The 16586-nt window shown below is 36.8% G+C and overlaps 1 protein-coding gene across 1 annotated transcript in view; it reads left to right on the forward strand.

The window, feature by feature from the left end:
- Positions 1 to 15743, forward strand: part of Tmeff2 (transmembrane protein with EGF like and two follistatin like domains 2) — a 264413-nt gene extending 248670 nt beyond the window's left edge. The window contains exons 8-10 of the mRNA XM_034498088.2: positions 8535 to 8658; positions 10020 to 10178; positions 13955 to 15743. Coding sequence (XP_034353979.1) covers positions 8535 to 8658; positions 10020 to 10178; positions 13955 to 14051 — 380 coding nt within the window. The 3' untranslated portion in view covers positions 14052 to 15743. The remainder of the gene's footprint in view (positions 1 to 8534; positions 8659 to 10019; positions 10179 to 13954) is intronic.
- The last annotated feature ends 843 nt before the right edge of the window (positions 15744 to 16586 follow it).

Consider the following 16586-nt stretch of genomic DNA (forward strand, 5'->3'; position numbering starts at 1 on the left):
AAAGCTATACCTTTGTTTCTTAGTTGAAGAAATAATAAAAGCTCTCCAGTTCATGAAGTGTTCTTGTAAGAAAGCTAGCTGATTGCCAGCCTCAGTCACTGCCATTATTACCAAGTATGTCAGCACTAACCGTTTTGGTGTGGCTGTGAATGACAATAAGTGAATGACTGTGTGCAGAAATAGACAATGAAAGCAAAGCCTGGCTTCTCTTTTGAATATACATGCCAGATATTTGTTTTGTTTCACTAATAGAAATTTCTTTACTTCTTGTCACTAAAAGGTCAACCTTTTGCTGGACGATACTATCAACCCAAAAACCATGGCTCTAATTCTAAAAGGAGTAAGGGACAGTCTATTCTGGAGTTATTTGAGTGACTCGGGAGCACAGGTTTAGGTTACCCAAATTTTATGCTTTGAAATGGAAGCAATTTCACGAAGTTTTTATAGTTGTGCAGAACAATGAAAGCCACAAATCAAGACAAGTTTAAAATACATTGGTACATAAAAGAGGCAGGAACAGCAAGACAGAGAAGCTTTCCTATGGGCCCAAGATGCTACCTGATAGTGTTCTTATGTTTGGGTTGGTAAAGACCAGTGGTCTGCTATGTTAATAGATTCTAAAGGGTTTTTGTTGGTTAGTCATAAGATGATAGTTCCAACACAGAGGTGGACTAAGGATGCCTTAGGGAGCTAGAACTAGCCCAGGAAGGGGTGACTACAACTTTGAGCCAGCAACAGTCCAATCTCTCCACGGTACTGATTGTAATTATCCAATCAGTTACTGCAGATTTCTTTTCAGGAGTTTTCATCCACAATACCACAGCACCAGTGTGACTGGCCAAGTTGGAATTAAAGGCACACAATTTTCAGTGTAGTCTTGTGATATGGCTTACACATCGATGTCAGTTCTTAATTTCTCAATTGTTAAATAAAGGTGGTTATAAATCATTCACTTTAGAACCAATGCCCACCCTTTATAGACTCTTAGGTGACAATGTAATCTCTCTCTCTCTCTCTCTCTCTCTCTCTCTCTCTCTCTCTCTCTCTCTCTTTCTCTCTCTCTCTTTCTCTCTCTCTGTCTTTCTCTCTCTGAGTGTGTGTGGGTTTGTCTGTCTCATAAATTTTAAAGTTTATAAAGAGAAAAGTCTTAGGAAAGGATTTATAAGAATCGTTCAAAAGCAAGAGCCTGCAAAATATACTGTGAAAGAACAACAGCATACACACACACACATGAACACAGACACACATACATACGCATATACATGCACACACATGTATCGTTCAAAAGCAAGAGCCTGCAAAATATACTGTGAAAGAACAACAGCATACACACACACACATGAACACAGACACACATACATACGCATATACATGCACACACACCACTCAAATATTAAAGTGCTATCATAGAGGCCAGAGCCAAACAGGGCTTCAGAAAGAGTTAAGTAGTCAACTGTATCAAATATTATGTGAGTAGACTGAGTTAAAGCCAGTTCTTCTCTGCTTGCCCACTGCAGTGTCCCTGAGTTGCTGCAGGCAAAAGACAGAGTGGAGACAAGTTAGGAAGTGAAGAAAGAACATAGACAATGCTGCGGAGAGATATGAATTGAGGAAAACTTGCTTTACTTTCACAATGTCGTTTTTTATGCTTAACTGCTGATAGAGCAGAGAAGTGAAGACACAAAAAAACAAGACAAATTTGATAGAGAGAGCCCTCTAGAAGATAGAGGGGTGAGCGTCATAATGAAGGCCCTCCACTAAAGCCAATGGAATAAAGAAGAGAATCTGTTGGCAGAGTGAAGCAAAGTATCTAGAGTTTGAAGACAGAAAAGAAACAAAAGGGTACAGGGTCAAGTGTTGTCCTGTGTTACCCAGCCCTTAATCAGTTGTGATTAATCAGTTGTGATGCTAGAATAAGCTCTGATACCATAACTTCTGTTCGACTATCTGCTATGTAAACTTCTAGTGTCCCAAAATCGACTTGGGCTTTGGTGTCCCGGTCTATTCAAAATAGAAGTTCTATCAGTCTTCCTTGAGGGGCTCTTACGAGGAATATATTTTTACTGTGTTATATATTAAAACAGTGATGGTCTTATTATGGATTCTCAAGGAATTGTAGATCTATCTATTATCATCTTGTCTTAACAATTATTCCCGACTGTGTTTAGAAGACAATAAGCTAAACCCACTGAGGAACAATAAAAATTCACATTTTAAATATAACATATTATGTGTAGTGTGTAGCAGTGCTAGACAAAGCAGCAACATGAGAAATATTAACATACCATACTACACAGAAAGATTAAAGTTGTTTGGCTTTGTGGTTTGGGTTTTCCTCTTACGTTCAAGTATCCTTGTGATCGCTATGTTGTTAAAGCCTTCACTGTCACTGTGTCCTAGGAAATGTTCCAGTCTCAATCCCATCACTCTCTGTGGAATCTTAACTTTAGGTCACAAAGAAGAACCAATACAATTACCTAATCATATTTATCTGTACTGTTTATCCATTTCCTCATATACAGCCTAAGGACAAGGAACTAGCTAGACACAGGCAGATAAAATAGGTGAGCTTCAATCCATCTTTCTGTTCTCTTTTGGAATCATTTTCAGAATTGTTACCAAAGAAGTCTTAACAGAGAAAGGGTGGCCAGATCTGAGCATATAAATTTGGCCAGAAATGCGTAGATTTGCTTGATGGTAAAAGAAATGGAAATATTCTTGTCATAATATGCTTCTCTTGAGTCTTTCTTGCTCTAAAATTTCTAGTAAGCTTTGACTTTTGAAGAGAAGAGTCACTGCAGAAAGAGATGGCATAACAGTCCAGGGGGTGGGGCTAGAGCAAACTAGTTCCATAACATCAAGACAACTCTACCTCTAGGAGCCCAGGAGACTAATGAATCATGGATCCCTGCTTCTTCCCAAGGCCTTATATTGACCAAACTGTTGTTAAATCCATCTGAAGTTCCATAAAATCACTGTGCTTTTAAAAGTTCATCAAGTTAAATCCTCTAAACTTCTGACTAACCCACCTGCTGAAAGTGGGCTTTTGATGGAATAGTGAAGTTGCAGAAGGCACGTTAGAGATAGAACAGGACATCTGTCTCCACTGTTCTTCATGAACGAGAACTCTGCCAAGTCTGATTCAAAGAAAGCAAATAGCTAACAATTTGCATATTTTGTTCTTAATAATAAACAAAGCATCAGTTTTTCCTTAGCAATCTGGGATTTTGAGTTAACTGTAAATGAGCCTTGTTATAAACACCCTTGCATTTCAATAATTGTGTCTGGATATCATAGCTAAATATTACATACAAGTGGGGTCCCCAAGGTTTTACAGACTCCTCAATATTTGTCTTTATAAATGCATGACAATAAGAAACATAAATAGTGAGAGTCCAGGAAAACAGCTACTTAATATTCTTGTATTTCAGTTACCTAGTCCATATATTACTGTATATATTTCTTCATAAATTCTGCTACTTTTTTCAATTCAAAAATCAGAAAATTCTGAAAGTGCCATCAATGCTTTGCTTGAGAATATAGTAACATGAAAAGTAGATTTCTTCTACTGTCTTTAATTTTATGACCAGTAAGAATTCTTACAGGAGGTAATGATGATCTCCCTTCACATTTTTTTAAATTATGTCTGATCAATTCCGGAACAAGAAATGAATCTTTACATTCCTATTCAATCTGCTCCTACGACCCCTCACAGCCCAACTAGCAAACTTTCACATCTAAGCATAGAACAGAGCTCTGTTGAGGTCAATTAAGAGAAAGTTATTTTCTTCTGGTCAGAGGAATAGGATCTATCTCTGGCCTTGATTAGACACCTAACATTCCAAGCTATCCAAAACTTTAGATTTAATGTATCAGGCCTTTTAGTCCTCTGGCCAAGATTATTTCACCTTAACTTATGCTAAAGAGATGGAAGAAATAATTATTCTTTTGACGAGATAATGTAATTTTCCTTTAATGAGATTAATAGTCCTGGAATGTGTCCTCAATTTTCCCAACCACAACTCACACTCCACATGGGATTTCCCACAAGCCATTTCAATGTTGACTCTGTAGCACTTTAAGGACTTGCTCACTGTTTTCAATAGTTTTTTTTTTTTCAAATTATTCACAGAGCTAAATATGTTATGACCCTTCCTGACAGATCAAGATGGTGACAGCAGCTGAGCCTACTATGGAATCTGTTATAGTGTAAGAACTTGCCTCATAGTTATGGTATTCAGAATTTGTTCAGCAGGGACACCTTTCTAATCTAAAAACTTCCATTGCAATTCAAACTAGATATGAGGCTTCCTGACACCTCGTGTGTTTATGTTGATAAGATAAAGAAAGGAGATCATATGAATTGAAAATCTCCAAGAATAACTGTAATCAACAACTGGAATAATCTTGCTTTACAGATGAGTTTACCAAATATTATATGTTCTAATTGGGGCTGGGGACACAGTCCACACCAAGTAGTATTGGCTCAAGTAGGAAGCACTCAGTTTGACTCTGTTCCCTTTGTACCCACTTCTTTGTGACCTGAAATAAGATAAGCCTGTGCCTTGTCCAATTCTCTCTGTCCCTTTGGCTTTCCATGTCTGTCTTCCCCTAAAAACTTCAGTACATGTAACTATGCTAAAGAACAGACCTCCTGGCTGACAGGAGCCTGATATAGCTGTCTTCTTAGAGGTCTGCCAGAGTCTGACACATTCAGAGGCCGATGTTCACAGCTAACCACTGATCTGATCAAGGGGTTCCCAATGGAGGAGTTAGAGAGAAGACTGAAGGAGCTGATAGGGTTTGTGGCCCTATGAGGAGAGCAACAATACCAGATCTCCCCAGGGTCTAAACCACCAGCCTGGGAGCACATAGGAAGGGACCCATGGCTCCAGCGGTATATGTAGGGGAGGAAGGCCTTGTCTGGCATAGGTGGGAGAAGAGATCCTTGGTCCCATGAAGGCTGGACACAGAGTGTGGGGATAGGTTGGGGCTCATCCTCATGGAAGCAGGAAGAGGGGGGATGGGATAGGAGGTTCCTGGGCAGAGAGGAATGGGGTAAGGGGATTAAAGTCTGAAATGTAAATATAATATCCAATAAAAAGTAAATTAATTAGAAAAAAAGAACAGACCTCCTTGATATTTCTTCACAGTTGTTGACTAGCAGTGGGTATGTGACTGTATTAGCTCCTGCTCCAGACAACTTAAGGCATACAGGTGACAGCCTTTTAAAAGTGTCAAGTTCTTTTTCTGAATTAACCATGTGTCAACATTTACACAGAAAACTGGGTGCTCATTTTATCAGAGACACAAAAAGTTTGTACCTTAGCCACAACGTTATTAGAAGACGTTGTATAATCCTTACATTAAATCTTTTTAAAATGGAAAACAAAGAACTCGATTCCATGCTGTCAGCCAGTTGAAGAAAGATGTACATTCCCAAAGTATCTTATACAATTTTAAGACTTCAAATGTTTTATTGTTGCTTGAATACCCAGTGTACATAACTTCAGGTTTATAAACATTTACCATAACTCATACATATATCTGTTTGAGGTATCAGACTTCTGTGTTTCTGGTTGTCTTAATATACTTAAATATTATTTCTAAAGTATGTCTATTATATTCAAGTTTTCAATCAATTGGTTTACTTGGTTGGATTGACTATAAATCCCTTGACATATATTGATGACTGCTCATTTTCTTGCTCAGAGATTGTTTCTTTTACTCATTTATTTTTCAATTTCTCTACTTCTTATTTGACAGTATCACATGAGCAGCAAAACAGAGCACTCAAAGCTCGCAAGGACTGGTATAAACTAATTAGCAGATTTTATGATGGAGACTATTCCCTTCCCATGTTATCATTTGACTTAGACAGTAAACAGGGAAATCTAGCTCTTAGCACACCAAGGCAATACCTTCATTCAGTCTTGGTCCTATTTAGCATGTGGACTTCAGGTCAAGGTTGTGGACATTGTTCAAATACAGAAATTGTCGGTTTTGGAGTGAGGTACAATATAAAAATAACCTCAAAATGGGTTTTGAGTTATAAAAATTCTTGATCTTTTATTGTTAAAAAAAAACCACCTCTTCAATAGGATGAGATATATTCGGCAGAAAGGAAAGCCCCTGTACAACTGGAATTCAGAGAAGTCAGCAAGAAGCTCCCCTCACACAGGTGTGCAGAAGCACTGAGGTGTTACTAACAAACACCAAATAGAAGTGTTGAATAGTTTGTTATGCGAAGAAGATCCAGGAACAAGAGTGGAAATCAGTGCTGGCTCATTTCATGAGCCATGGGACTGACAACCCCCCACTGCTTAAAAATCTTCTTTAAAGAGCAAGCAAATGAATTGGCTATTCCAGTTATTGCCACCTGAACCCAGCACAAAATAAGCCCTACTCTTCTCCATGGAGTCTTGTCATAACAAGATGCATCTAAATACAGTGGCTACCCTGATTCTATTTTGTTCAGAATTTACTCGGTACTTTGGATTTGGGGGTGTTTGTTTGATTTTGTTTTTTTTTTTTTTTTTTATTTTCTTGTGTGTCCCTATTGCAAGTTTAATTGCTTCCCCATAAAGGCAAAAAATGTAAACGATACTTAAAAGAATGGGAGAAAACAAAACAATACCCATATCCTTCATTTCTTCTATGAAAATAGTTCATGAATTGTAATGTTAATGTCAATTTTCAGTGTAGAACTACCTTCATGCAAAAGATCATCAACCACAACATAGCTAAAATGACACAGACATAAAACAAATGAGGTGCTGAAATGTCACCTGCCATCTACCTATCATCACTACAGCATATAACTTATAATTTAAGGATAACACTTGAAATACTTCCCATCAGAGAAATATACATAAATATCCCCACAAAAGAAAGCACTAAATATTTTAACAGTTGGCTTCAAACTTTAATGATTTGCAGATGGCATCTAGATCTTAAAATGTATAGAAAGATATTTTACAGCTCTAAGTATAAATAATACATTCATCTAATTCATAAATGGCAAAGGCACGTCCTTCTGCTGATGAATATGCTCATCATCCATGGCTGCCAGTGACAATTATAAGGATACACTATAATAAAACATGGTGCCCCTGTGTAGACATAATGGGAAGTAATCCATTCCATAAAAACAGTAATTAACTTTCAATCTTTCATTACTGCTGACCAGTCACAATGGTGTTGAAGAATATGTGTAGATTTAAAAATACAGATATATTGAGGTTGATAGATTTGTATTTCACATTTCTGCAGGCAGGAATTTTTAAGGATATCAAATTTCAAAAGAGACAATGAAGACAAAACTCTGTGTGTGTGTGTGTGTGTGTGTGTGTGTGTGTGTGTACCTATCTGTGAGTGTGTCTGCCAGAAAATAATATTATGCATCCTAGTCTATCATTGTCTGCCTTACTCTTTTGAGTCAGAGTCTCTGATTGAACAGAACACCAAGCTCATGAGCCCAAACAATTGTCTCCCATCCCACCCTGACAGCACTTACATGCATGCCCATGGCCACAATTAGCTTTTTACATTGATGATGTAAGCCAAATCCCAGTCCTCATGCTTGCACATCAAGCACTCTTACCCACTGAACTATCTCTCCAGCACAGATCTTCAAACACTATAAAACAAACACAGAAGGAATTAAGTAGCTACCTTCTTGGAAATGGCATCACAAAAGTGTAGTCAACATATTTGAGCAAACAGAAGCCCAAAAGCACTTACAGGTTCTATAAAAGCATTAGAAAACAAAACTTACTAATGACAGTGGAAGTGGTTTATTTTAGAATACAAGGTGTTTCATTATTCTTAAGTTTAATTTCACAAATTGTTCTTCACACAGGCAGATCGTATACATTAAAGTAAACTTAGAGCATTTAGCATGTACTCTGTGGCTATCAATATACATGAACTTTAAAACACTCTTTCAGTTTTCCATTGCATTATAGTGGCAATAAAAAAGTGTACAGATGCTAGTAAAATGAAAGCCTCACACATTATAAAAGCTCCTGACAGAATGCATTTGTTGAAATCTGCATGTGGTTTGAAAAATGTTTAAGAATTGAACACAGCCACATTTTAACTTTTAAGCCCTCAGGTTCAGAAAGTATCAATGCATTTCAGCAATTTGTTCTCAGAAACATTATGCTTGGCTTTGAAATTCAAAAAATAGAGGGTTTCCTTTTGGATTGTTTTATGGTCAACCTATAGTCTCTATGCAAGTAAAATTAAAGCTGTCTGACAACGCATAGGCACATCAGTAGCTTTTAAAGAAGTAGGAAATTGCGTAAAAGCATGAAAAGCACTGGGTAATTTTGCAGTTTCATCTCTAAACATAATTGTAAGGATGCCTGCCTTTCAATTCTCTCTCCCTCTTTCTTCTGAAGCATGCCCTTTTAGTTCTTGCCCTTTTAAATAGCTTTGCCTACTGTAGCTTTGCTTGTTAATGCACGGGTTGATCTTGCACAGCATAGAAGGTATTTACAGGGGGTACTTGCTTTTATCTGTATTCACAGAGAATGCTAACAAATTAGAAGAAAGTGCCAGAGAACACCACATACCTTGTCCAGAACATTACAATGGGTTCTGCATGCATGGGAAGTGTGAACACTCCATCAATATGCAGGAGCCATCTTGCAGGTAACATTTTCTTTTCTAAACTTTTAAAGAGCATAAAGTAAAACTGTAGAAACGAGCCTTTAAGAGTTACATTTACATTCTTAATGGAAGAGTAGTTTACATTCTGCTTGAAGAAGGAGCAGCAGCAACAAAATTTCTCTATCTCTTCTACACACTGACTGAGAGACAGACAGACAGACAGACAGACAGACCAGAATATGTGTATACCTTCTTCACTCTGTGTACAGCATACCATGCTGTCTGTGATGTATACTTTAAAGGGTGTGGTCCACTTTTTATTCACCATTCTTTCCTCTGAATGTAGAGTTGTGCTTGGCACTTCTCAGTGCTTCTTGAGTAAGTGAATGCTACTTTGGGACTGTTATCATTTCCAAAACCTTCCAGATCTATAAAATATCCTCAAACATGGCTTTCTTGGGTACTCAGTCTCTTCTCTCTAGAGCTTGGTGTCACGAGATGATTGTCCATACCTCCAGTTTCAAGTTTAGACAACATGAAATTGGCTTTTTGGCTTTAGTTTATAAATATCTGCTGAATATTCATGTCTAGAACAAACATTATGTCTGAGATGGTAAATCAAAATGAAAACATATCTATATTTAAATTAGTGTGCAATTGGCATAGGCTAAAATAGAGTATGGTATAGAAATATACAAAAACATCACTATATGTGTCTCTGTCTCTGCCTGCCCCTCTATCTCTGCCTCTCTCTGTTTGTTTGCCTGTCACTGCCAGTCTTTTATCTACAGTTGTCTTCTCTACCTGTTTCCTTTCACAGAATACACTGGTACCTGCTTATTCTTCGACAGGCAGGGTGGACATGATAGAGAGAGCTTGGCTGTACTCCGTCCTCTACAGTTATTAAATTAAATCCTCTGGATGTGCATAGGAAGTTCCTCGCAATATAGTTACAGAAAATTCAAAGACAAGTACTAGAAGCTTTCCCTAAAACAATGACATACTAATCCAATTTAATATGTTTTTACATCAAATGTTCATTTCAATATGCAGATTGAATAACTGAACTTTTGGTTGGAAAGCTGAGGGACTGAGAAATGCAATTCATTAGCAAGAAAGGCTCACACCAGCTTCGTTTCTATACTTATATTGCCTATACCATAATTTTTTTGGAAAAAAAATCTTTAAAACTTTATGACGAACAAATTTAAGAAATTTTCTGTATCTCTCATCTAATTTTTTTTTTTTTTAGCATTTCTCCAACACTGACATATAAAATGTCTCAAACAAATAGACTTTTTTTGGTACTGTGTCATTAAGCAATAAGTAAGCATGTTAACTTAGGTTAAAGAAACAAATGAAAGTTCTGGGCCACAAGTGAGCAGATATTGTCCTCCTTCCAGATGTGATGCTGGTTATACTGGTCAACACTGTGAAAAGAAGGACTACAGTGTTCTTTACGTTGTTCCTGGCCCTGTCCGGTTCCAGTACGTCTTGATTGCAGCTGTGATTGGAACAATTCAGATTGCTGTCATCTGTGTGGTGGTCCTCTGCATCACAAGGTCAGTAACAAGACTTGGGCATGACCTGAGCTAAGGCAGCATGAGTCCTTCTCTGACCCTGAATCTGAGTTGTGTGGTGAACTAACTGCAGCCGTCCCTTCCATGAGTCCAAGCTCACCACCATAAGAGCCCTTGAAGAGCCAAGTGAAGAGGCATGGGTTTTCTTCATTAGTTTCTTCATTTTTACACAATTATGAGGATTGTTTATGTCCTAAGATTATTTCTCTTTCTAATATAGAATGTCAACCTCTGCTTAAAGACTCTTTTCTTCTTTTATCTGCAAAAACTTACCTTTTAATTCCGACTATGAACCAGAGTATCAACCTACTGAAATCAATACATCAAATGTGAAAATAGATAATACATAAGGTCTAATATATAATATGTAGCAATGATCAAACCCTAGATCCCATTAGGAACATTTATATTTCTAAGTAGAACTTTCTAATAATCAGTGTTACCACACTTGGAGTAAACAATAGCTTCTTGACAAAGATAGTAAATGCTCTTCACAATACTTTAAATGAAATAAATAAGGTTGTTGTAACGAACGCCCCCAAAATCCCTTTTCGCCCGCGAATAAAGACAGGAGGCGATAGTCGGGTTTACTGCCACGAGGAACTTTTTACTTCTCCACATGATAAAGCGGAAAGACCCAAGAAACCGGAAGAGGGTCCCTTAAATACACCCTAGAGTGACGTATTCACTTCTGAATGGCTGTTCGCTCACTACCCAATATTACACCTCGGGATAGGCCAGTGGCTTGGCGCTCTTTCTGCCTAGCAGCTGCGCAGAATGATTGTTTACTGCTGGGGAAACATGTGGCCAGCGCCATGTTGGAAAACGCACATGTGTAGCCACTGAAACAGCGGCTCACTACAGGTTGTGCTGTAGTAAATAAAATCCTTTGATATATTTCTGAAACATGTAATAAATATCACACCTTAATAGCAAATTCCTAGCTCATAAAAGGGTAATTTTTAATTGAACAGGGATGAAATAGACAGACAATGGAGATTTCATCCAGTTGCAACAGGAAATCAAACCATGACTCCTGAGTGGTGTGTGAGGTTCAGTTTGAGGAGAGAATCAAAAAGAGGGATGTGTTTGACCTCTTGCAAGTGCAAACATGTGGCAGACAGGGACTTCTTGAGTGTAAGTGTACAAGCATGGTAGACAGGAACTAGGCTCTGAACCCAGCGCATCATCCTTCATATTCTCTGAAAGCCAAAAAGGCCAATGTAGATCCTTTTTTAAAAAAACTGAATTAATTGTATTTCTTAAAATTCCAGAGAAGCTTTAAGGTTTCTATCAAATCCATAAGACATTAAGACTCTGATTCATTTATACTGCACTAGAGAAATTCTCCAAAAATTATTTCTAAAAACTGAAAAATAAGCATTATGAAATTAAAACACAAAGACTGTAATGTATCCTGGCATCTGTATTACACTCTCTTCATTAATGACAAGTGTGGTATCTTCTCTTGAAAAAGACAAAAAATGGCTCATAAATCCTAACCTGGCCGACAGACATAAGGGAAGAGTATTATTGGAGCTTGGTGCTACCCTAAGTCAAGCAGAGTCCATCAACTAGACTAGATGTTTAGATGCCCAGTGATACATTAGATATATAAAAATAAAAGCAGAGAACATAAAACCAACTAAAAACAGAATACTCTGAACATAAAAAGAAAAGATAGAGAAGAATCTAAGAAACAGAAAACTGTACCATACTTTTCTAAACACACATGGGAAAATAAGACTTGTATTCGTAGTCATACAATAACAAATTGATGGCTGTTTCATATAGTGAAGAAAGCCCAAATTTCAATACTTGAAACCATTTCTCCAAATTAGCTATTAATGACATTTTCATTCCCATACATTATTTAAAAATGGAATATATAATCTATTTTACCAGAAATTGTACATTTATGTTATAATTTTGTCGTATATTTATATATTCACTTGAGTGCACAAATGCACATGTATGTATACTTTACAACATTACAAAAAGTCAACAGTTATTTCATTCATTCATTCATTCATCATAACTTTCATGGCAGAGATCCTGAAATATGAGATGTTCTCAGATTCTGAGATTACACAGCTGAGTAATGAAGCAAAAATGCCCAGTCTGTCTACTGGCATAGTTTTGCATTTTACCCTGCTCCTCTGCTCCTGGCTTCTCATGATTTTGTGTACTCTTCTGCAATTGACTGCCTATGCTAAGCTCTCAGTTTGAAGAAGCTCCGTATGCTGTGTTTTCAAAGGATATCACTTTTTTTTCTTTACTTTTCATTCTAAAACTAAATAAAACTTATTCTCTATCTGCTTTAGGGGGAGATAAAAAGCATATCAAACATATTAGCATTGTCATAATGCATTATATAAATACCCTCCCATTGTACAACCAAACCTTTGAAACACTTTCCAGGAAAAATATAAATCTATACATTACACCAGTATCCAGGGTAGATTCGTTCCATTCATTCAAAAATAGTGCCAGCTAGGCCCACCTCTGACCTTCAAGATACCCTGCTTTCCTGGTGATGTAGCAAGCCTTGTTTGTCAAGATCTGTTCCAAAATACCCAGATGCTAGACAATTCACATAATTATTCCTAATGTCGATCCCCTCATTCACTTCAATTTCCTCTTAATGTCTGTTCTCTGTTCCTTCTTTCCTTTCTCTTCTGTCTTTCCAGTTTCTCCCTGTATATCTCTCTCTCTCTCTCTCTCTCTCTCTCTCTCTCTCTCTCTCTCTCTCTCTCTCTTTCTCCTGTCTATTCAATTTTTGCTGTCTATTCAAGAACCTGTCTTCAGAGCAATATCTCATAAAAATGAACATCTAGAGACATGTTCCAAATGAACATCTTGTCCCCTTGAGAAGCTGAATTTTCAGCTTTTTTTTTTTTGCCTCCATCTCTTACTTGCTGAAAGTGTGACTTTATAGATCTGTGTTTGTTTTTGACAGCTATGTCAGCCACAGCAACGACATAAAAATATTTTCAGACCTAATATGTATGCATGTGTATGTATGCTCATTCACATGGTTTCCACTGTATCACCCCTTAGTGGTAATAGAATTTTTGTTAGCTTTGTATTGCTCTTACTTCCATCATTAAGGAATCTCTTAGGATAATAAAAATACTAGATCGGAGATTTTCAGATAATGTGACCGAATACTAGATTTTTATGGAAGCAACATAATTGGTGCCAATTTATATCTCTAGCTTTATAACATTAATGCAATACAATGATATTAGGCTATACCAAAGCAATATTCTTTTGCACTTACATTTGGGTATTATCAGTTGGTTTGTTCTGCTGTGATAGAATCTTAACTTGTATCATTGAAATGTCAATATAGCACTCATCGTTAAGACATTTAGACATAAAGTTGTAGAAGACCTTTAAAGTGAGCTGTGGTGAGCTTGTGACTTGCTTGTTTGCCTTGTGCTGAGTCTGTTCATTGCACAATATGATGAACAGACTTAAAGAATGAACAGTGAAGGGCAAAGCAAGAATATTTCCTTTCAACTTCTACTTCTGTTCTTCAGATCTTGTCAGAAACTTAAAGACAACTACAAGGAGAATAATAATAATAATTAATAACATATACAAGTAACCAGATTCTACCTGTAATAAGGGGTTTTTATTTGCTCTGAAATACTTTAGTAATTTGCTTCATCTAGAGCTTCATTCTTTGATTGTAGGAGCAAACTTTAGGTAATTACATTAGACTAAGATCTGTAAACTTTCCAACCTTCTAGGAAATGCCCCAGAAGCAACAGAATTCACAGACAGAAGCAAAATACAGGGCACTACAGTTCAGACAACACAACAAGAGCATCCACACGGTTAATCTAGAGGGAGCATGTTTCCCAGTGGCCGGACAACCGACAGCTTGGACTACACAATACAGTATTAGAGACAAAAGAATAAGACAAGATCTACACATGTTGCCTTGCGTTTGTGGTAATCTACACCAATGAAAACATGTACTACAGCTATATTTGATTATGTATGGATATATTTGAAATAGTATACATTGTCTTGATGTTTTTCTGTAATGTAAATAAACTATTTATATCACAATATAGTTTTTTCTTTCCCATGTATTTGTTATATATAATAAATACTCAGTGATGAGAAAAAAAATGGCATTCTTAAACTTGCAGTAATTCATAGCTGTAAACACAGTCCAACTGTCATGGGCTATGCAGACAGCAGTATTTCATCCCTCTGTGCATCTTCAGACAACACATTAGTTTGCACAGCAATCTGTAGCTAGGTTTTGAGTGATTCCAAGATCAAGGGATATACTGCTTATTGGAAAAAAGAAAAATAATTTACTTTATTGAGGAAGCATAAGATATGTCATATCCTTGAATCATCTCTGCCTCATCTACTTTCTTCCCTGTCTTTCACTGTCATTCACAGAACTGAAAAATCTCTGGTATGTAAGTTACAGATGAGAAAAAGGGAAGTGTTTTGTGGCTCAAAATAAAATGCAAAAAATATATAGTTGTTTTACTGGGAAGCAATATAACTATCTTAGTTAAATATATCTACCCTGAGGGTTCTGAGAAAGATATCCACTAGGTGTATAAACAGTGGTCAAACCTATTCTGTTTCTGTTTCTGCGAGCAGAAATAACAGCTAAGTGAACATTGTAACTGTTTCAGTATGAGCCCAAACGTAGCTTCTTAGAAGACCCTTGTTGTGTTTATATCTTACTTGAAAAGAAGTTAGACTAGCAAACAAATGCCCCCCAAACAGTTTTATGGCCCAAAAAGTATTGTTATTTGAAACTGAAAGACAAAAAATAAAACAATGTTTTATGAAAATGGAGAAATATGTTTAAGGATATTTACATAAGAAAGAAAATCCCTGAGAATCTAAGGGACCTTCATGAGAGCTGTTGTCAACCCCTATGGGATATGAGCAGACAGATATGAATGGTCACTTTGCTTGGGGAACGTAAATTGTGAAAATTCTCAAGAAATAAGATGAAATACCCAATTAAATATTACCTTTGAGTAGTTCCTGTGGCACATATGGATGATTTAAATAAAGCTTTATTTGTCTTCCTCAAATGACTTCTTCATGGACTAAAAGAAATGGCATCCCCTCCTTTGTTAGAAACCAAAAAACACATAGCAAATCAAAGTGTTCTGGATATAAAATATTCTATGAACAAATAAGGGTCTGAGGTGAAATTTAAACTACTTGTTAATATATAATAAAGGTGACAATCTATGTAAGACTTAGGAATTTGAAAACTGTGTTTTTTCTAAATTAAGTCATAAATTTGAAAAAGTGTGACATTATTGGCATAACCATTATGCAAGTGTTTCTACGAATCAGTCTCTTGATAGATAAATATGACAAATACCTGCTAATCTGTGTGTGTAATTTGTTTAACATGCACAGAGATGTAATTGGCCCTAGTATTCTTTGTATGATAATAGCTGTAGCAAATAAACCCTTCCTCCTCCCAAAAGAAGAAGGAAAAAAATGTACCATTCATCGTGAGGCGTAGGTTCAAAGCAACAATTCCACTGACCTTTGCTTACAAAAATATGAAATGACTGATTTTGTTACATGTTTATTTATCACTATACTTAAATTTTTATCAAAGATCATAAAGCTAAGTGTTCAGAGAGTCTTTTATACTTTTCTGCCCACATCTATGCTGACCTATGCCATAAAAGAACTACTTTAAAATCTTGCCTCATGAATCCTAAGTGCTACTTTTTCCGGTATGCTAGGTGCTACTTTAGTTCCAAGGGAAATACAAATAGACCTTGGTGTCCCATCCCCAGGAACTCACAATCCAGCAGGGAAGGAATCCAGCTGGCCTCCGCTAACTCATCTCTCATCATTTGCAATTTCATTCTTGGACCATTCCAATCATCTAAACAATTCTTCCTCACGCTGAGCTAAAGCTCACCTCTCTGCATTTGGTTTCACTTTGACTCCTATTGTTCCTCTACAGGACAAAGGAACTATGGTCTGCATTTAAAATATAAAGACAGAATTTGTGGTTTCTTATTTCACTCCAGAATTCTGCAATTAATTTCTTCTTCAAGCAAATTCTTAATTTCTTCTTCTGCTCTTCATGTGACACAGTTCCACATTTCCTGGCATCTATGTCATTTTCTCCTGATTTACCTATACTCCACTTTGCCAATAGACCTCTTAAAGTGTGGGGTTCACATGACATAATCTAATAAAGTGTGATCTGACCAGTCCAATATACAGAACAACTTGCAGAGAGCAAATTCTAAGAAACATTGCTTTCTCAAAAACTTTGCTCAGCTCCCCTCGTGCCCATAGTCCAACTGTGGATCCCTGAGCAAATCATTTCACATCTTAGAACTGAATTCTGTCACCTCTAGG

This window comes from Arvicanthis niloticus, chromosome 3, assembly GCF_011762505.2.
Source record: "Arvicanthis niloticus isolate mArvNil1 chromosome 3, mArvNil1.pat.X, whole genome shotgun sequence".
NCBI classification, from domain to species: domain Eukaryota; kingdom Metazoa; phylum Chordata; class Mammalia; order Rodentia; family Muridae; genus Arvicanthis; species Arvicanthis niloticus.